The sequence below is a fragment of the Trifolium pratense genome, linkage group LG1, assembly GCF_020283565.1.
Source record: "Trifolium pratense cultivar HEN17-A07 linkage group LG1, ARS_RC_1.1, whole genome shotgun sequence".
Classification (NCBI taxonomy): domain Eukaryota; kingdom Viridiplantae; phylum Streptophyta; class Magnoliopsida; order Fabales; family Fabaceae; genus Trifolium; species Trifolium pratense.
The window spans coordinates 47,974,311-47,994,818 of record NC_060059.1 but is presented as its reverse complement, the minus strand read 5'-3'; the positions used below and the strand labels follow the sequence as shown (position 1 = coordinate 47,994,818).

The following is a 20,508-nucleotide window of genomic DNA, read 5'->3' as shown; positions in this document are numbered from 1 at the left end:
TATTAGAATGTGTAAATTAGAAGGTCAATATCTTTTATATTTAACAAATATCTTTTTTGACTAGTAAAGTCTAAAAGATATCTTAACTATCAAAGAGTTGTATCTCTCTTCTATTCAGGAGTTGTATAGGTCTGGCATTCTTCTCAGCATGCTGCAATAAAGAGTTCCACAAATAAGTAATAATTGATTGTTCAAGTTGGTTTAAAGGTGTTGGCTGAATGAAATTGATTTCCAATTTTTCTTTTCAAATATGAAATTTAATTTATATTATGTTCATTTCAATAGTGCATATAGTGGAAGAGCAAATGAGAATACTTACATCATAGACAGCCTCCCTTAATAGCATCACTTGTTCTCTAGACACACTTCTTATCTGAAGATTATGCAAGTTTAAAGGTTCAGTCAATGAAAAATATTGGTTGACTTATGCAATAATGGACCTGTTTGTTTTAACTCTAAAAAAAGTAAATATTTTTTTATATTTTTTTTAAAATAATTTTCATGATAACTTTGTTATATCCAATTTTTTATTGGAAACTTTTATAAAAAATTTCTTTGTTAAAAAAAAAAAAACAATACACTATAAAAATTATTTTTTAAAAAAAAAGTCAAAATAAACGGGGCCATAGACCATTTTTGCATATTCAACAAAAATCAATTATTTTGTCACACATCACTCCAATTTTGAAATTGTGTAAATAAGATAACAAAAATATTAGTGCTAATTTAGTCGACCGACAAAATGTCAAAATTGGTAAATCATACTATGTATAGTGATTTTGGATTCGAACCCTAAATCTTCCGGCGTATGAGATTCATTGGAAAAGAAAAAACTAGATTATAATAAATAGTAGTACCTTGTTATAAATAGTCCAAATGACATCTTCAGTGCAAGGAGGGACAGTGAGGGAACCTATGTATCTGTAATACTTGTTACCACCCAGCTTGATTTCTTCTGAGGGATCAATCACCCCAATGCTCCTTTCTGCTTCAGTATCCACCATGCCCTTAATTATGTATTTTGACAACTGAAACCGTTCCAAGTACATAATTATTAAAATAATAAATTAAAATGTCCTAAAATAATAAATTATTATTTTTTGTTCATAAATGGCCTAATTAATTAGTAAGTTGGTGATTTTTTTAAAAAACTAAATTAGCTCACCAAAATTGGTACTAGAAAAAATCAAACCTGAGATCTCGGGGAGGAACTCTCATGTCGCAAACCAACCAACCCAAGTGGGATTTAGTAAGTTGGTGAACGAATGTCCAAATTATTCATTCATAATATTTATATTTATTCGGTTTGTTTTTTGAATAAGCTAAATTAGCCCACCCAAATTGACACCAGGGAAAATCGAACTTCGGACCTCAAGAGGGGCACACTCTCAAGTCCCAAGTCAATATCAATGCATTAATCCAAGTAGGTTATATTTATTCGGTTTGTATTATCAAAGGAAAAATAATATTACCTTGGTGAGAAGAGGATCTGGCCGACCAATCTCGTACAGAAGTCCAATAACAGCTATCTTGCTCTTACCGTTTATTTTTGCACTTTCATGAACCAAATGTACCTCCAGGTCATACCTAATATTTCAGCCCAAAAAAAAAATGAAAATTACAATGAATATATAAAATTTAAAATATTATTAAAATTTTCAATACAATAATCAATTTTATTTCTGATATAGATATAGAAGTAGATCATTAATGGAGGGAATACTATTTGAGAAATTCTTATGTTTAATAGATGGATAGATAGATATATTATATATATAAGATAAGATTAAAAAAAAAAACATGGCTTTAGCCCTCAAGCTTATCCAAAAAAAAAAAAAATATAAGATTACAAGGTTAATAAAAAAAAGATATATAAGGTTAAACATTACAGGAGCTTCGTAAAAAAAGTGAATCAATTTTAAAATCTCTCCCTCTACCCTTCTGAAGAAAACATTGAAATCTCTCCCATTTCATCTCCCCTTCTCCCTCTTTTAAACCAAAATCTCTCCCCTTCTCCCATGATCGGGGTTCGAACTTCAATCCCTCCACTTTGTATATGTGAGTTTATGGCTTTGTCATTTCGTCTATCAGCCAAAAAAATGAAGATATTTTTTGAAAAACATATTATAACTGTATAAATTATATTTAAAAAATTCATATAAATTCTTCAAAATCTCTCTCCAATATAATTCTTGAGTTCCACTAAATAATAAGATTTTTACATTATGAAGTATAAAACCTCACATTCAAACTCGCAAATAAAATTTTAGAAGGTGTAAATTTTTTCTTATAAATATAAAGACAAACCTCCTGCCATTGATGGTGTGTTCAGAAGGTGAGTGCCAGTGGGCTTGATGTAGAAAAAATTGTGTGCCATTGATATTTATTGATCCTGCATCTCCCTCCCATTTAACCTGCATCATTTAAAATAAAGAGATTCTACACTTTAGTCAAATCTTAAGCTTCTAGTACTTATAAGAACTTCAAAGAATAAACGGATCATATGTGCCAAATCTAAATCCCACAAATTTAACTCGCATAATCTATGATTTACGGTCCAACTCGCAAAGGAAAAATATAAATGATCAAAAAATATTGGTCATATATTTACTATAGGACTCAAATGGGTGGCAAACTCTCCCTAATTGATTACAAAAAATTCTATCTATAGACGGTATTAAATTAAGGTACTCCATTGAAAAAAAGATTATCATTGAATAAGATACGATGAAATGTCGCTGTGCTGTGGTACCTCTAATCTAATAAAATCATATGTGCTATTGGAACAACTTTTTTTTTACAAAAATACGACATCATATAAAATTGTTTCTTTATACCACTCAGAGGATGAAACTCAAGATATACAAAAAATATTCAGAAAAACAAAAAGTTTATAGTTACATAATTTTCTTGTATACAACACACATTTTTTTAATCCAAATATTGTATAATATTTTTTTTAAGCAAATATTGTATAATTTTTTTTAATCCAAATATTGCATAACTTTTTTTTGTCCCCAAAGGGACATCCGATAAAATTGGAACGATACAGAGAAGATTAGCATGACCCCTGCGTAAGGATGACATGCACAAATCAAGAAATGGTCCAAATATTGTATAATATTAGAAAATGATTCTTGTTCAAAACAAATATTAGAAAATGATTGTTTGAATAGTATTTTTGATAACAAAATAAAATAATACGGCATATATATAATATAAGAGTTAAGATCGATTGATACCAAGATGTCAAAATTAGATTGACATCAAATCTTAACGGTTAATTACATTTAACACATTTAATCTAAAGGCTAACATTTATACCTTTAATGAATCACATAATAATCGTCGACTTGATTTTTACCAATTAACTAATTACTGATTGTGATTTTCCGTAATAAGGTAATGCCTAATGTATACTATGAGTTTTTTCTCTAATAAGTTAAAAACCATAAAAGTTAAAAACCATAAAAGTCATTTATTTCATTCAATCATTAAAAAAATTATTACAAAAAAAAATAGAGTAGTGTAGATTAGATTAGATCAGAGGAAAAATTAATGTTTCTTTAAAAAGAATAAAAAGGAAAATATATCACTGCCATGATATATGAATGAATTTCTGGGTTGTTTACCTCAATATCATGACCTCTGTTCTTGATAGTGGCATTATGAGGCTTATAGTATTTCTTTAATTCTCCTAACTCTGGAACTACCTTCACTCTATGACTTAACAAATCAATTGGAGATTGCAATCTCCCATTTTTACATGTTGCCCATTCCTTCTTAAGTTCACCCCAATGTGAAGGACCCTTTTCACTCCCTTTTATGTAATCAAAGTCACTCTCATCCTCTGCACAAATACATTGATCAAATTACTCAAATCATACAATAAAACATAAATATTCAAAGATGAAAGAAAAAAATTTAATCATTAATAACTTACCAACTTCTTGTGCTATGGTCCATGTTGTTGAAAGGAGTAGGAAAGTTACTAGGATTACTAGATGTGGAAGGAAGTTTGTGAGTGTTTTTTGGTGTTTCATTTTGATTTTAGACAAAAGGGATGGAAGATTTTTATATTTTTTACTAAAGATGGAAGATTTTCTTAATGGAACAGAAATAGGGAAGGTTATTTTTTATAGACGGAAGGGTACTTTTTTTTTTTTTTTGGTGTAGACGGAAGGGTACTTTGTAGTGGTTATTATTAGAATATTATTTAATATTATAATAATTCCCTCTTCATGTAAAAAAAGAAAGAATATTATGGTTATTATTAGTCATGATTGTATAGTAAATAAATATAGAAACGGTATATATAATCATTGAAATGTAGAAGGAAGTTTGTTGGTGTTTTTTGTTCTTTCATTTTGATTTTTGATAACACTTTGGATATGATATACTACTAACAAATGGTCCCTACAATATCATGTAATATTTATGTAACTCATACATATTTTACTTCAATGATGATACCACTCTTTGAGTATCATACATTAATGACAAACGATAATGTTTTGACATACATGGAAGCTATTAAATTGGAATTATATACCAAAAATAAAAATAATAATAATATTAAATTGATGATACCGTATTTAAGGTACCAGTATCATCAATTTTAATACCCTCTGTGTCATGTCATGGAACTCCAATGATAAAAAAAGTTAAGGTACTGTATAATTAGGTAGTGTTTGGCCTCACTTATTTTCTACTTTACTATTTCTTTTAAGTGGAAGTAGGGCCAAACATAATTTTGAAAAAGTTCTTAAAATAAAAAGTGTCTTTTTTTTTGTGAAGAAAATATAATATAAGTGACTTAATAAAAAAGAAGAAAAAACCAACTTAAAACCAACTTATACGGATGATTCACTCTAGAGGTCTGCCCATCGATTCCCGTGTATGCCAATTTATATTTTATTTTATTTTGTCTGCACTGTTCCCGCTTTTTACCGTAAAAAAACGCACAATTCCCGCTTTTATTTTATTTTAGGCAATAGTTCCCGCTACAATTGTTTGCCCTTTTTACAATGTTCTGACTGCTATATATTATTATTATGCTTTGCTTACACCACATGCCAAAACCCTAACGCCGCCTGACACTTGCATAGTTGCAACAGGTATGATTTTCTTTTTGATTTGTTTAATTCATACCATTTTGTTATTTTTTGTCCTTTTGTTGCTTAGTTTTGTTTTTTACTTTATGCCATTTATTTGAGATATACATCATTCAGTTTTTGCTTTCTTATTCCTTAGTTTCTATTAATTTTTTTTTTGTCTATTTGTTCTTTATCACCTATTATCTATCTTGTAAAATTTATTTATTTTCTTTACTATATATTTGCATTTTTTTCAGATGTCTTCTAATCAAATCAATGAGCATTCAAGAAAAGTTAAAAAAAGAAAATGTAAGTTTTATAAAATATGTTACGGGGCAGCAATAATTGCATATGACTATTATATGAAGTACCTATTGAAGCAAGGTAATAGATTTCTTTATTCTCATGGATGGACTTGGGTTCGAGAAACTCTTAACACTCCAGGTGAAAGTTATAACATGTTTAGAATGGAAACTCATGCTATATTGAAACTTGAAACACTACAAAAATAAGAAACTTTTACAGCGACATTTTTGCAACAATATAAATCGTGTTGGCAAATAAAAGGTTTTAGCAACAATGTTTACATGTAGTTGACATAACTAATATTTTCCCAACAATAGTGTTGTCGTTGAGATAAATAAATTTATCCCAACAAATCACAAAACATGGATTCATTTGGCAACAACCTTAGTGTGGACTATAATTAACCGCCTTAATTTTATTTTTTTTCTTTTTATATTGCTTGTTAATATTTTCACTTAAAAGAAGAAAAAAAATTGTGACAGAAATTTTTATTGTTTATTTAAAATTATGTAACCTTTTTTATGAAAATAAAAACAAAAAAAAATCTACAAAAATAACTTATAATTACTATTTTTTTTGTTAAACTATTATTTTTTTTTTACACATTATTAAACTATTACTATTATTAATATTATTGTATTAACTTTACAAAAAAGTTTATCATAAAAATATATGGATAGTTTTTTTATGCATAGTTTTTGACTAAAAATATATGCATATATTATTAGAGTTAAAAACTATATTTTGTAACAAAAAAACGGTGGATCATAAAATAAAAAATTAGATTTTTATTCAAAAATAAAATAAAAATGTGGATAACTACCAAATATAAAGCTGCCCAAAATTTTTATTTGTTAGAAAAATTGAGTATAAGTATAACCGTAATTGCTATAAAGCTTGAGTAAACTGTCATTCACTATTTTTTTGGGTTAGTGGAATCATGGGATAATCTCTATGTACAATCCTATTTAATTGAATTTTAATTTATTTTTTTTAATGAAAAATCATGTTTGAGTGACAGTGGGCAGTTAAACTTTTTCCCACGATGACTTTTAAAACAGCTTCTAAACCAATTTTAAAAAGACCATTATTTTACCCTTTTCAAACCAATATATCATTATTATGCCCTGCAACTTAACTTTACTTCTCTTTTATTTTCTTTCTGATTTTTTTTTATCACAACTTAAAATAAAGTCATGTTCTTTGATGCCATCACTATATTCCCCATTTATTAAAGGACTTCAACAATCATGTTCTTTGGAGAATTTTAAGAATTCAAGTAAGAAATATTTAGTTTATTCTTTATCTCTATTATGTCATGTTCTTTTGTGGAGTGTATTGACATATATGAAATTCCTTCTTCTTTTTTTCTTCCTTCTCAAATATATAATTCTTGTTTTTGATTGGCATATACTATATTTTAACATTTCATTAATTGATTTTGTTCTATTGTTTTATTTTTATTTATTTGCAGATGAATTAAAATCGTAAAAGATAAAAAATACAGGGAAATCATATGGATGCAGTTTCAAGTGCTTCATCAAGAGATGCTCAAGGAAAATTTAGGAGAAACAATTAATATTGTTATATTGTATTTTTTGTAAATTATGTTTGTATGTTTCTATTCATGGAAGCAACAACTTGTATGACTCATTATGTAATTTATTTTTTTTTTCAAATATATAAACAAAATTATTGATATTTTAATGTGTTTATGTTAATTAAATTGTGTTGATATTATTTAGAATTATGAGTACAATGACGTGAATTTTTGTTTTATAATTATAATGACGTGATTTTAAAATATATATATATATATATATATATATATATATATATATATATAATTTCACCATATATTAATAAAAAAAATAATTTTTATTTATATATCAAATTATGGCTACAAAACTTTTGTTATTAAGAAAATATGTTATAGCAGCGACTTTATTCGCTACGATAAGTTTGATATAACAATAATTTTTGTGGCAAAAATTAACATATCCCAACGAAAAAATATAACAATGACAACAAATATTATCGTTGACAAAATTACTAATGGCAACAATACTAAATTTCGTTGCAAAATTTTTTGCAACGGAACTTATCGCAACAACCAGCAGCGACTTTTTTGTTGTTGGGATAAAGCTCTTTTCCGTCGACTTTTTGCGTTTACCAACTACTTTTTTCGCTGCAAAAAATCTATTTTCCTGTAGTGAAAAATTATTAGTGAGTAGGGGATGGTTGCACCCATCTAAAGAAATGACATCATTGGAGGCACTTACTATGTTTCTTTGGAGTTGTGCGCATAGTGAAACTAATCGAAATATTCAAAATAAATTTGGAAAGTCGGGAGAGACCGTAAGTAGGAAGTTTACTGAAGTTCTAGAAAGTTTATGTTTACTAGCAAAAGAAATTGTGAAGCCTCCAGATTTTAACTTTGTAGAAATTCCCTCCAAAATCAAGGATGATCGAAGGTATTGGCCATACTTTGAAGGATGCATCGGTGCTATAGATGGAACACATATTCCTGCAATTGTTCCCACTAAAGATCAAATTCCCTATATTGGAAGAAAGGGATATCCAACACAGAACGTCATGTTAGTGTGTAACTTTGATATGTTAATCACTTTTGTTGTTGTTGGATGGCCTGTTACTGCACATGACACTCGTATTCTTTCGTCTGTTATTGAAGAAATGAAAAGTGTTTTCCCTCATCCTCCTGAAGGTACGACTAATATTTATGTTATAAATAAAATTTGTCATTTATATATTTATCAGAATCATTTTTTCACATAAACTAACTATAACTTTTGTTTTAAATATTTATAGGAAAATACTATTTAGTTGATGCTGGATATCCAAACATGAAAGGATATTTATCACCATATAAAGGTGAAAGATATCATATTCCTGATTTTAGAGATGGAAGTCCAGCAGAAGGCATACATGAAGTATTCAATCATGCACATTCTTCATTGAGAAATGTCATTGAAAGAACAATTGGCGTTTGGAAGAAGAGGTGGCATATTTTATGTGATATGAGACCATTTCCACTAATCAAACAACAAAAGATCATAGTTGCAACAACAGCGCTCCATAACTTCATTCGAATATGTGGTGTTGAAGATGTGGAATTTAACAAGTGTGATCAAAACCGTGGGTATATACCGGAGCGTGAAGAAGAAAGAAATACTAATGAAGATATGAGTTCACACAATTTTAGAAGAGTACAAGATGGGAGCTATATGGATAGAGCTAGAAATCAAATAGCCACTAGATTGTTGGAAAACAAAATCGTTTAAGATTGTGATGATTTTTTTTTTTACAATAAGATTGTGATGATTTTTTTTTTAGTTATGAATTATTTCTTAAACTCTTTGAATTTCATGTTATTTATGATAAATTTGTATTTCAATGTCAAAAAAAATATAGAAATATTTCACCAAATAGATTGTAACTTAAAAGTACTAATTAAGTTGAAAAAAATAAAAAATACCAAACAACTTCAACTTTAACTTAAAATTTCTTATTTTCAACTTTAAGTTTAAAGTGACTTTTAAACCAAAAAAAAGTAGGGCCAAACGCACCCTTAGTCTATGAAACTCTCTTAGATTTCATTATTGGAGATGCTCTTAGACAAAAGTTTCTTAATTTATAACAATATATAAAAAGGATAGTTGAGTTTGGGATGGACTTTTCAATATACTTATTTTACCCTTGATTTAGTTTCACAACTTCCATTAACTAACCAATTTAAAAAAAAAATTCAAATCATAAAAATGTGAATAAGTGACAAGTGGGTTGCCTATACATGAATGATTACCAACTTAATACTACATCTATACTATATAAAAAGATAATACAAATATTTTTGGTGTCGATTTTTCATAATATCAACAATATCCTTATTTTTTTAGCAATAAAAATCTTTTATTAACAAATTCATCATAACATAATACATTTTTTTTGGATATAAGTTAACACAGGCAGGCGCGGAACGCTTTCCGCGCCTGTCTGACCCGCTAGTTGAATATAAATAGAGAAGGGCATTTTTATAGACGGAAGGAAGTACGTAGTGGTTATTATTAGAATATTATTTGTATTTTTTTTATACAATTAGAATATTATAATTATTCCCTCTTTATGTAAAAAAAAAAAAGAATATTATAGTTATTATTAATCATGATTGTAGAACAAATAAATATAGAAACGAACATTGTATGTATGCGATTGAAAGGAGACTGGAACCATTTGATGTCAGAACTGACCCCATAACCAGATTCAACTGGTGGTGAAAGCCAGAAAAGAAACAAAAATCAATAGAAAGACAACAATGTCTATTATTCTTGAGTTTAATTGTTGTGCACCGTCGATGTAATTTTTTTTTACACATACATTTAATGACGCGTTGCCACATCATTTAATGAATGTGACACATCATGTGTTTTTAATGATCATACATGATGTGTCGGTATATTATTGGACGCATGTGCAAAATAACTTTACACCGACGGAGCATATAAATTAAATTCATTATTCTTACCGTTATAAATAAGGAAAATATTAAATAGTGTACCCGATGCACTAGTTAAACACATAAATAAAGAAATTTTGACTTAAAATCATTCAATTCAATATATTGAAAGTGTAAAAAATTATTTTTATCAACATTAATTTTATGTTTTGCATAGAAAATAATGCACATAATATGTGATTGCATAGAAAATTCTCTGAAGGTTTGGTGAGGAAAAGTGAAGCTTCACAGGTAATCTAATTAGTTTGAATTTACTATTATATTTTTGTCTTAGACATGTTTTTCAAAGGATCAACATGCTAACTTTTGTTTTTAGTTCCGTAAATAAACTAATTATATTTACAGATGTGTTATATAAAAATAAAAATGTCTCCCGTAAAAAAAAAAATAAACACAAAAAAGTCTGATAAAAATATGAAAAGTGTAGTTTTATTATATTTTTGTTAAATAATTGTGTTTAAATAATACCTCTTCGTTTTTTTAGTGTCCTTTTATGTCGGCTTTTGTGTTCTTATTTAATTGTCGTTTTCGTATTTTAAGAATACAATTTGTCAATTATATTCATTCTCAATTACTCGCCTTCGGGTGATGGATTTCACACTATCCCCGCTACAAATTCAGGGTGGGGGGTATGGGACTGCCCTTCTCTCTTTTTTTTTTTTTTTTTTGAACCAAACAAACTTACTGCATTTCATTAATTATCAAAAGTTCAATACATGAAGAGATAATCTCAAATCTATGGAAACTAGTCCAAGAATTAGCCGCCCTAGTTAAAGTGTGAGCAACCGAATTCACTTGTCTCATAATAAACTTAACTTCAAAGTTCACACATGATAACATAACAAGAATAATTTCATTAACGATTGAAATAAATTCTGAGTTCCCTCGCCGTTTGGTACGAATAGCATCAACCAACACTTGAGAGTCACTTTCAAATTGGACGCTTTCAAAACCTCTACTCTTAGCTTCATTCATAGCTTGCAATAATGCTCATGATTCACCCTTCTCTGTTGATAAAGTCAGTTTCTTCCACTGCGTAATTCTAGTCATAAACTCACCAGAATTATTACGAAAACAAGCACCCATCGCGGTCCTACCTGCACTAACAAAAAATGCTGCATCTACATTATGCACTTTAACCATCCTATACGAGGCTTTTCCCATTGATTGGTGCTGACAAGCGGAACATCAGGATCATCTTTACATCACAACTTATGGACTGCAACCCACTCGTTCCAATGATCAAACGCAGCCCGACCAATTTGGTTTGGACTTCTAACATTATCATTCCAAATTTTATCATTCCGGTTATGCCATATACTCCACAACAGCGTAGCCACTCTACATATAGTAGCGTAATCCTCATTCCGACACAAGACAAACACTCTTTTTGCCGCACTCCCTTGCTGACAAGCTGCGGAACCCAAGACAGATGACAGTCCAGCTGCTTGCCAACTGGATTGAGCAGAAACGCAGGTGAAAAAAGCGTGTACATCATCTTCTACCTCATCTTCACATAATGGACAATGAATATCACAATCAACATAACGTTCTAATAACCGACGCCTCGTTGAAATACATCCCCTACATAATCGCCACATAATATGGCGCGCTTTATGCGGAGCATGCGCTTTCCATATGTTTCTTTCCAATTACCTTCCACGTGGTATTTATCATTACGAAAAATACACTTCATAGCAAGCTTGTACCCGGATTTCACAGAATAACAACCATTTCGTTCCTCCTCCCAAACCATTTTATCCACTTAAACCGACCCAATGAGAGGTGTCGCAATAATCCTCTCTGCCACCTGGACTGGGAATAACATGCGAATTTTAGTCACATTCCAAGCTTTAGAATTATCTTTCATCATATCCCTAACAAATAAGTTATACGTTCATTTAGCTTGAGGCGAGATCAATTGCACCGGGTAATTTACCTGCAGTGGCGAAATACTCTTAAGCTCAGTACATTGCACGCCTCAATCAACAATCTGATAAGTTCTTCTTGTTCTATATTTTATCTTGTTATGCATCATAATTATTTGTTACTAGCGGGCCAGACAGGCGCGTTCCGCGCCTGCCTGTGTCTAACTTATGTCCAAAAAAAATGTATTATGTTATGATGAATTTGTTAATAAAAGATTTTTATTGCTAAAAAAATAAGGATATTGTTAGTATTATGAAAAATCGACACCAAAAATATTTGTATTATCTTTTTATATAGTATAGATGTAGTATTAAGTTAGTAATCATTCATGTATAGGCAACTCATTTGTCACTTATTCACATTTTTATGATTTGAATTTTTTTTTTTTTAAATTGATTAGTTAATGGAAGTTGTGAAACTAAGTCAAGGGTAAAATAGGTATATTGAAAAGTCCATCCCAAACTCACCTATCCTTTTTATATATTGTTATAGATATAGATGTAGTATTAAGTTGGTAATCATTCATGTATAGGCATTAGGCAACCCATTTGCCACTTATTCACATTTTTATGATTTGAATTATTTTTTTTTTTAAATTGATTAGTTAAGGGAAGTTGTGAAACTAAGTTAAGGGTAAAATAAGTATATTGAAAAGTTCATCCCAAACTCACCTATCCTTTTTATAAATTGTTATAGATAACATTACTTTGATTTATTCTATCGGTATAATTCTATGTAATATTTTTCCAACAAATTATGGGTAAATTTATTGTTAAATGTTATTTTTTTTATTGTTAAAATCTTTGGAAATGTGTTCAAAAAGAAGAAAGATATCAAAGAAAATAATACATAATATTGCTTTGCTTGTGAATAAAAGTTAAGATTGAACAAATTTGTTCCTAAGGAATAGAGTTACTTGAAGAAGAATAAAGAGTTAGAAGAAATTACACAAAATAAAAAGCAAAAATTGAAGAAAATCAGCTCTAGAGCCATCATGACGGCACGATGGGCACCATATTTCACTACGGCACAGATCGTGCCACTATGGGAAATTGTGAAGCATGGTCCAACGATGGGACTATTCATGGCACGATGGGCGCAAATTTTGAGCGCGAATTTCACTATAAATAGACGTCCAAGCCACCATATTTTGACACACCGAAATTGAGAGATCTCAAACTTGGAGACTCAAGAAAGTGGAATCACCCGTTCAATATGTAGAACAACAAATTTTCACCGGTTTTTCATGATTTAACCGGTTTAGTAGTTTTTGACATATGCATCTTCAATTTGCTTATGTGATCAAACCAGCCGAGTGAATACATTGAGTTTTCGGGAAGTCAAATTTAATTTTCGCAATATTAATAAAAACACATAAGTAACCTTAGAAGTAATGGTACAAAAAAAGTAATGGTACGTGTGTTTCTAATAGAAATAATTATTAGAATATGTAAATTAGAATGTCAATATCTTTCATATATATAGTAACGTCTAAAAGATATCTTAACTATCAAAGATATTTTAACTATCAAAGACGCTGCTGAATATAAAAGATATTGACATATTCTAGTTTATATATAAAAATAACATTATTATACAAAATGAATTGAAAAAAGGTTATCTTATAAAACAAAATGCTAGAAAAATTATAAACTGTATATATTGCTTTGTTTTACAAAGTTAATATGTGGTTAATTTCATTTCTTCCATTTTGGGCGATAGAGTTGTATCTTTCTTCTATTCAGGAGTTGTATAGGTCTGGCATTCTTCTCTGCATGCTGCAATAGAGAGTTCCACAAATAAGTAATAATTATAGATGGTTCAAGTTGGTTTAAAGGTGTTGACTGAATGAATTTGATTTCCAGTTTTTCTTTTCAAATGTGAAATTTAATATATATATATATATATATATATATATATATATATATATATATATATATATATATATATATTATGTTCATTTCAATAGTGCATATATTATTGCAAGAACAAATGAGAATACTTACATCATGGACAGCCTCCCTTAATAGCTCCACTTGTGCTCTAGACACACTTCTTATCTAAAGATTATTCAAGTTTAAAGATTCAGTCGATGAAAAAATATCAATGATTTTAATTAATTTTTTTTTTTAATTTACAATGGAGTTGGAAATTGAATCTACAACCTCTAACATACTATTCAAATCTTTCACTACTAAATCAAACCTAATGGCTTATGCGACAATATAAACTGGTTTTTTTTCGTACATTAACCAATTTTATATATTCAACAAAAATCAATTATTTTGTCTCACATCATTCCACTTTTGAAATTGAGTAATAAAATGAACCGTAAGATAGCAAAAATATTAGTGCTAATTAATATCACTGACAAACACGTTCTCTAAATAGTAGTAAGATTTTTCATTAGATTTGACGCAAATTAGAATTTGAGGTTTGTAAATTTAAAATTGTTTGTGAGAAAACTTGAACAAACATAGTTGAAATCATTTGATGCGGTTATGATGCAGTCGTACACGTGAATGAAAATTACTCTGCAATTGTGGTGCTATGCGGTTATGAAAACTACCTCATCAACAATACTGCAACCGCAATTACAGACGCGGACCGCAATTTAAAATCATGCTAGATGTTTTAGATTTGAACTCCGAATCTTCCGTCTGTGTGAGTTTCCTTGAAAAAGAAAATGCTAGATTATAATAAATAGTAGTACCTTCTTATTAATAGTCCAAAAGACACCTTCAGTGCAAGGAGGGACAGTGAGGGAACCCATGTATCTATAATACTTCTTCCCACCCAGCTTGATTTCTGAGGGATCAAATACCCCAATGCTCCTATCTGCTTCAGTATCCACCATGCTTTTTATGTATTTTGACAACTGAAACCGTTGCAAGTACATAATTATTCAAATAAATTAAATATCCTTGTTAATTTATTTTTTGTGTATAAATGGCCTAATTAGTTAATTAATGAGTTGGTGAATGAATGTCCAAATTATTCATCCATAATTATCAAAGGAAAAATAATGTTACCTTGGTGAGAACACGATCTGGTCGACCAATCTTATAGAAAAGTCCAATAACAGCTATCTTGCTCTTACCGTTTATTTTTGCACTTTCATGAACCAAATGTACCTCCAGGTCATACCTAATATTTCAGCCCAAAAAAAAAATTGAAAATTTTAATTTTTAAATTTCTGCTTACATAAAATTTGCTGAGTTTAATAACTTGACTGCAAATTTTTGGTCGAATGAGTGTACGTACATACAATATGTACATACAATACAAAGTCATTCTCTTACCGTTTATTTTTGCACTTTTATGAAGTATAAAACCTGCAAACTTCTTCCGTAATTATCCCCTCACATTCAAACTCGTAAATAAAATCTCAGGAGTAAATTTTTCTTATAAAGTTAAGGGTTATGTTAACTTGTCCCCTAAGGGCACATGTTAAGCTACTTAAAAATAGAAATAGAGCATTTAATGGTAGAAAACATTTAATGTTTAGAAAATTGAATACACCACAAGTTCAATAAATGTTTTCCACATTTATCTTCTTAACATGTGCCCTTAAGGGCACAAGTTAACATTCTCCTAAAGTTAAATATAGTTAAAGTTGTTTCGTGAACTTAGCTTAGTTAACAAGAATATTGTATTATATATATATATGTGGGGTTAGAGTTCGAACCTTGATAACCAGTTTATCCATTTTAATGGTGGAATTTATAGTCACTAACAAATATATATATATATATATATATATATATATATAGAGAGAGAGAGAGAGAGAGAGAGAGAGAGAGAGAGAGAGAGTCAAAGTTAAAGCAAGACAAACCTCCTGCCATTGATGGTGTGTTCAGAAGGTGAGTGCCAGTGGGCTTGATGTAGAAAAAATTGTGTGCCATTGATATTTATTGATCCTGCATCTCCCTCCCATTTAACCTGCATCATTTAAAATAAAGAGATTCTACATTTTAGTCAAATCTTAAGCTACTACTTATAAGAACTTCAAAGAATAGTGAGTTTTTAGCTTCTCTATTTATTATTCCTTTATTTGTTGTTCATCTAGAAAGATAGATTCAAGTGAAAATAGTGAGGTTCACGAATTATTGGACCTACTTTTAATGAGTTTCATCGATCTTCACTTGCATTTATCTCTTTAAATGAATAACAAATTGAGGAATAATAAATGGAGGGAACTTAAACTTCCATTTATAATTTATGTCTATCGCATTAATTTATCAACAACTAGATATATGACAAATTAAATAGGCTTTTGACTTTTTTAAGATGTATAATATTTGAAAATCAATTACATCTTTTTCCTTTAAGTATATCTACTATTAGAGGGGATTAGGTATAACACCGTTACTGCATCAATGTAATAATTGATTTAAACCGTTTGATTAGAAATGAAATTTTATACCGTATAAAATTGTCAAAATCTGAATTATTAATTGTTTAATTAGAACCGTTGGATATGACATAAATTTAACTCGTGTAGTGTAATCTATGATTTACGGTAAACAGATTGAACATAATTACTACAGTTTAAACAGATTGGTGCACGAATCATATTCATAGTTCCTCTTGTGAAGAAAAAAGTGATCAAATTGAATCCCAATTGGTATAACGGTGTTTGTTACGGATTAAAAAAATGGTGATTTGATGTAAAATAATTTAAAGATTAGTTTTTAGAGATTTTTAGAAAAGTTGAATTTACTTTGTGTTTGTTTATTATAATAAAAATAAATTTTTTAAAATAAAATAATCTTTAGTTTATTTGGATACAACTTATAAAAGTGATTTTTTTTTAATTAAAAATAACTTTTTTATTTTAACATTTTTTTCTCTCTCCTCTAAAAAAAATTTATTATTTTATAAGCTACTCTTAGTAGCTTCTAATTTTTAACTGTTTTCTGATTATTTTTAGCTTTTGATTATTTTAAAAATGCATAACAAACAGATGCAAAACAAATAAAAGTGATTATTTTTATAAAAAAATTAATTTTTTCTTAAAATAAGTTATAACAAACGAGCTTACATTTAGTTTTCAATTAAGTCCATATTTACAACTCCAAATAAAAATGATTTGATGCAAATACACACAAATAAATGAAAAAATAGGATTAAATTATAAAACTAATTTTTTTATTTTTTATTTGTGTGTGCCTTAAACATTTTTTATTTAAGGTCATATTGCTACCTGCTTAGACATTAGATCTTCTCTCCCGACAATGAATCGTCCGGTGTAATTTTAGTCTTTAAAAAATTACTAAATGTTTAGAATAAATTTTAATGATATGACTTGTCACTTGTACAACATGAGAAAACATGATTAAATAAATGTATTCAGTGTCGTACTAAGTCATAAGATTTTTCTATTTATTGAATTAATATTTTAGGTTGACCTATTCTCATGTGTTTAATGATACGTTTAATCTACTAAAAAATAAGGAACTGGAGAGGACAACTCTAGTTGTACTGTGTTTGATTGTAAAACTGTTTCAGGGACTGGACAAATTTAGAGGCATGGAACAGCACAAAAACAGAATTTTTTTGTCTCTCACTAAACCACAGCATAACTTTTTGTCCCAAGTACAACTTGTCTAAAATACCAAAATATCATTTTGTTCACCAAATATCATATAAAACAAAAAATTGTTCAAAATCATAAAAATGTGTTCTGTGTTATTCTGTCATGTGTTGTGATGTTCTGTCTTGTATTGTTCTGTCCAGTATTTACTCTTTAACGGATCAAATGCATCCTAAGTTTTAATAATTGATGTTTTCATTAAAAATTGACCACGAAAAACTCTACCTATAGACCGTATTAAATTAAGGTATTTCATCGAAAAAAAGACTGTCATTGAATGAGTATCGATACGATGAAAGCCGCCATGATACCTCTCATCTAATAAAATCAGATGTGTTATTGGAACATTTTTCTTTGATAAAAATACCATACCGTATAGAACTGTTTCTTTATATACTACTTACAATATGGAACTCAAAACATATCAAAAATATTAAAATAAAAACAAAAAGTGTAGAGTTGTTGTATAATTATTAAAAAAAATTGATGTTTTAATAATATTTTTGCTAATAAAATAAAGTAGTACTATATATAATACAATATTGGAATTTAAATAGAGGCTATTTGCACTTCAATATTCATGCAGCCATGGTTGCTGTCTGGTGCCATATGTATAATTTGCGCGTTCAAGTTCAACATCAAATATAGAAATTGTATGTGTCATCTACTCATTGACTTCTATTTTATATTTTTATCTTATTGAATTATACACGTTTCTAAAATAGATATAAAATTAAAAGTACACATGCCTCGCATGAAAATTTTAATATGCATCATATTCACAAGTTTTTTTTATTTTTATGATTGATATAATGATTTATAATGATTTTTTTTTTGTTTTCACTACAGCATTCGGTTTCCTAGACAGTCTAATATGATCTAGAGATTAGTTTTAACATCAAGTAGTTTCAGTCCCCTTTTAATCGCAGTTGCTGAAAATCATAATGTGATCCTTCTTATTAAATTCAGTGTGAATTATCACTGGACCAACTAACAATCGGTAAAACATTAATTTTTTACGTTTAAGAAGTATTATCAATAAACTAAAATTTCTCATGAGTAATAATAGTCCATAGACACTAGACTACTTATAAAAGTGACCCACCATAATACTATTCATATTTCACATCAAATTTTGATGTTGAACAATAATTTTTCCAAAGATATACACATTCGACTTCAGGCCATAGATTATATATATAGTTTTTTTCTCTAATAAATTAAAAAAGCTATAGAAAATATAAACCACAAAAGCCATTATTTCTTTCAATCACTAAAAAAATCAATAAAAAAAAAATTAAAAATAACAGAGTGTAGATTAGATCAGAGGAAAAATTAATGATATTTTAAAAAGAAAGAAAAAAAAGGAAAAATATATCATTGTGATGATCTATGAATGAATTTTTGGGTTGATTACCTGAATATCATGACCTCTGTTCTTGATAGTGGCATTCTGAGGCTTATAGTATTTCTTTAATTCTCCTAACTTTGGCACTACCTTCACTCTGTGACTTGACAAATCAATTGGAGATTGCAATCTCCCATTTTTACATGTTGCCCATTCCTTCTTTAATTCACCCCAATGTGCAGGACCCTTTTCACTCCCTTTTATGTAATCAAATTCACTCTCATCCTCTGCACAAATACATTGATCAAATTACTCAAATCATACAATAAAATTTAAATACGGGTGGGGAAGGGTAGCTCAATCAGTTGAGCTGAGAGTTAAAAGAGTTGGAGGTTCAGAAGTTCTAGTAAGGTGTAAATAAAAATTAAGATAACAATTAACATATTAATAATTTATCATTAAAAAAAATACAATAAAACTTAAATATTCAAAGATTAAAGAAAAAAAAAAACCTTTAACTTACCAACTTCTTGTGCTATGGTCCGTGTTGTTGAAAGGAGTAGGAAAGTTACTAGGATTATTAGATTTGGGAGGAACTTTGAGAGTGTTTTGTGGTGTTTCATTTTGAATTTAGGCAAAAGGGGTTGAAGATTTGGACTTGGAAAATTTGAATGAGTGGAAGATGGTGATAGAGGGTGATTTTTCTTAATGGAAGAGAAATAGAGAAGGGTATTTTTATAGAAGGAAGGGTAGTAGTGGTTACAAATAATGCATATAATATGTGATTGCATAGAAAATTCTTGGAAGGTTTGGTGGAAAAGCGAAACTTCTCACTGGTAACCAAAGTTTGAATCCTATGCTGTCATTTACTATTATATTTTTGTCTTAGACGTGTTTTTCAAAGGATCAATATGCTACCTTTTGTTTTTACTTCTGTAAATAAAATAATTTTTTTAGTAGTTGTATATATATAATACTTTTTTACTTTTACTAAAAAAACCACTTTTTTTTTTTGTTGTTTTTTTGTGTTCTCCAAGATTTTTTTTATGTTGAAATTTGTAACACCGTAATATTTTGTACAATTTTTTTCCTAAGCAAAGATATTGGGAACAAAGTAGGTTTCACCTCCATCATTTGACTATATCTTCTTGTTATATTAATAAAAAAAATATACGTATACAAAAATTTGGGGTGACTTAAGTCCACACAAAAGCGTAAGACACCTCAAGCAATTGAAACATATCCTACTTTTAGCTAATCCTAACAGACTATAAGGAAGTAATGATAAAACCAGTTTTGCAGGTCATATGTTATGAGTATTTATTTTATGTTATACCGAGTGCCACAATGAATGACATTGAAAAAAATGATAAATTCCTTTTGGTGGGGTGGTGGTACTAATAATAAAGGTATTCGATGGATGTCATGGGAGAGATTAGTGTGTGCCAAGGATGAAAGAGGCTTAGGCTTTCGTGACTTTAAAGTTTTTAACATGGCTATGGTGGCGAAGCAAGGATGGAAAATTATGACAAAGCCGGAGACAATGGGAGCAAAGATCTTTAAAGCAAGGTACTTCCCAAAATCATCATTCTTTGAAGCAAGTCTTGGTTCTAATCCTAGTTATGTGTGGATTCAAACTTGGTTGTAGGTGGAATATATGTGACAAAAGTAAAATCAATGTAATGACAGATTCTTGGAT

General features: G+C 28.9%; 3 protein-coding genes and 1 non-coding gene across 6 annotated transcripts; 1 reads left to right on the top strand and 3 right to left on the bottom strand.

Moving 5' to 3' along the window:
* On the bottom strand, nucleotides 1-4,086 carry LOC123921263 (alpha carbonic anhydrase 7-like). Its single transcript, XM_045973737.1, has 7 exons — nucleotides 3,944-4,086; nucleotides 3,633-3,850; nucleotides 2,308-2,414; nucleotides 1,473-1,587; nucleotides 858-1,028; nucleotides 320-373; nucleotides 1-151 (listed from the first exon to the last, which is right to left on the bottom strand). Exons 1-7 carry the CDS (start codon nucleotides 4,041-4,043, stop codon nucleotides 83-85), a joined length of 834 nt encoding a protein of 277 aa, XP_045829693.1. The 5' UTR covers nucleotides 4,044-4,086; the 3' UTR covers nucleotides 1-82.
* Nucleotides 3,014-3,116, top strand: LOC123903341. Its single transcript, XR_006807922.1, has one exon. It is a non-coding gene; the product is annotated as a U6 spliceosomal RNA (small nuclear RNA).
* Nucleotides 4,087-10,926: 6,840 nt separating the features above from the next.
* Nucleotides 10,927-11,692, bottom strand: LOC123895511. Its single transcript, XM_045945888.1, has 3 exons — nucleotides 11,593-11,692; nucleotides 11,217-11,446; nucleotides 10,927-11,109 (listed from the first exon to the last, which is right to left on the bottom strand). Exons 1-3 carry the CDS (start codon nucleotides 11,690-11,692, stop codon nucleotides 10,927-10,929), a joined length of 513 nt encoding a protein of 170 aa, XP_045801844.1.
* A 1,716-nt stretch (nucleotides 11,693-13,408) lies between these two features.
* Nucleotides 13,409-19,556, bottom strand: LOC123921247 (alpha carbonic anhydrase 7-like). Of its 3 annotated transcripts, none has more exons than XM_045973709.1 (7): nucleotides 19,333-19,555; nucleotides 18,879-19,096; nucleotides 15,701-15,807; nucleotides 14,898-15,012; nucleotides 14,579-14,743; nucleotides 13,872-13,925; nucleotides 13,409-13,643 (listed from the first exon to the last, which is right to left on the bottom strand). In XM_045973709.1, exons 1-7 carry the CDS (start codon nucleotides 19,430-19,432, stop codon nucleotides 13,563-13,565), a joined length of 840 nt encoding a protein of 279 aa, XP_045829665.1. In that variant the 5' UTR covers nucleotides 19,433-19,555; the 3' UTR covers nucleotides 13,409-13,562. The 3 variants fall into 3 exon arrangements, with proteins under 3 accessions (XP_045829665.1, XP_045829673.1, XP_045829683.1); XM_045973717.1 differs by lacking the exon at nucleotides 13,409-13,643 and adding an exon at nucleotides 13,666-13,763 and having other exon boundaries at nucleotides 13,818-13,925; nucleotides 19,333-19,556; XM_045973727.1 differs by lacking the exon at nucleotides 13,409-13,643 and adding an exon at nucleotides 13,725-13,759 and having other exon boundaries at nucleotides 13,814-13,925; nucleotides 19,333-19,556.
* Between the last annotated feature and the right edge of the window lie 952 nt (nucleotides 19,557-20,508).

What these genes read in the sequence shown, in the direction of transcription:
- LOC123921263 (XM_045973737.1), bottom strand. Translation starts at nt 4,043, where the DNA reads ATGAAACACCAAAAAACACTCACAAACTTCCTTCCACATCTAGTAATC. An exon ending in GACCATAGCACAAGAAGTTG is followed by an intron (nt 3,851 to 3,943) that starts GTAAGTTATTAA and finishes GTATTTGTGCAG; the next exon opens with AGGATGAGAGTGACTTTGAT. An exon ending in CACACCATCAATGGCAGGAG is followed by an intron (nt 1,588 to 2,307) that starts GTTTGTCTTTAT and finishes CTGAAATATTAG; the next exon opens with GTATGACCTGGAGGTACATT.
- LOC123895511 (XM_045945888.1), bottom strand. Translation starts at nt 11,692, where the DNA reads ATGGTTTGGGAGGAGGAACGAAATGGTTGTTATTCTGTGAAATCCGGG. An exon ending in TGATAAATACCACGTGGAAG is followed by an intron (nt 11,447 to 11,592) that starts GTAATTGGAAAG and finishes CATTATGTGAAG; the next exon opens with ATGAGGTAGAAGATGATGTA. An exon ending in ATAAAATTTGGAATGATAAT is followed by an intron (nt 11,110 to 11,216) that starts GTTAGAAGTCCA and finishes TCCGCTTGTCAG; the next exon opens with CACCAATCAATGGGAAAAGC.
- LOC123921247 (XM_045973709.1), bottom strand. Translation starts at nt 19,432, where the DNA reads ATGAAACACCACAAAACACTCTCAAAGTTCCTCCCAAATCTAATAATC. An exon ending in GACCATAGCACAAGAAGTTG is followed by an intron (nt 19,097 to 19,332) that starts GTAAGTTAAAGG and finishes GTATTTGTGCAG; the next exon opens with AGGATGAGAGTGAATTTGAT. An exon ending in TAAGGGAGGCTGTCCATGAT is followed by an intron (nt 13,644 to 13,871) that starts GTAAGTATTCTC and finishes TCTCTATTGCAG; the next exon opens with CATGCAGAGAAGAATGCCAG.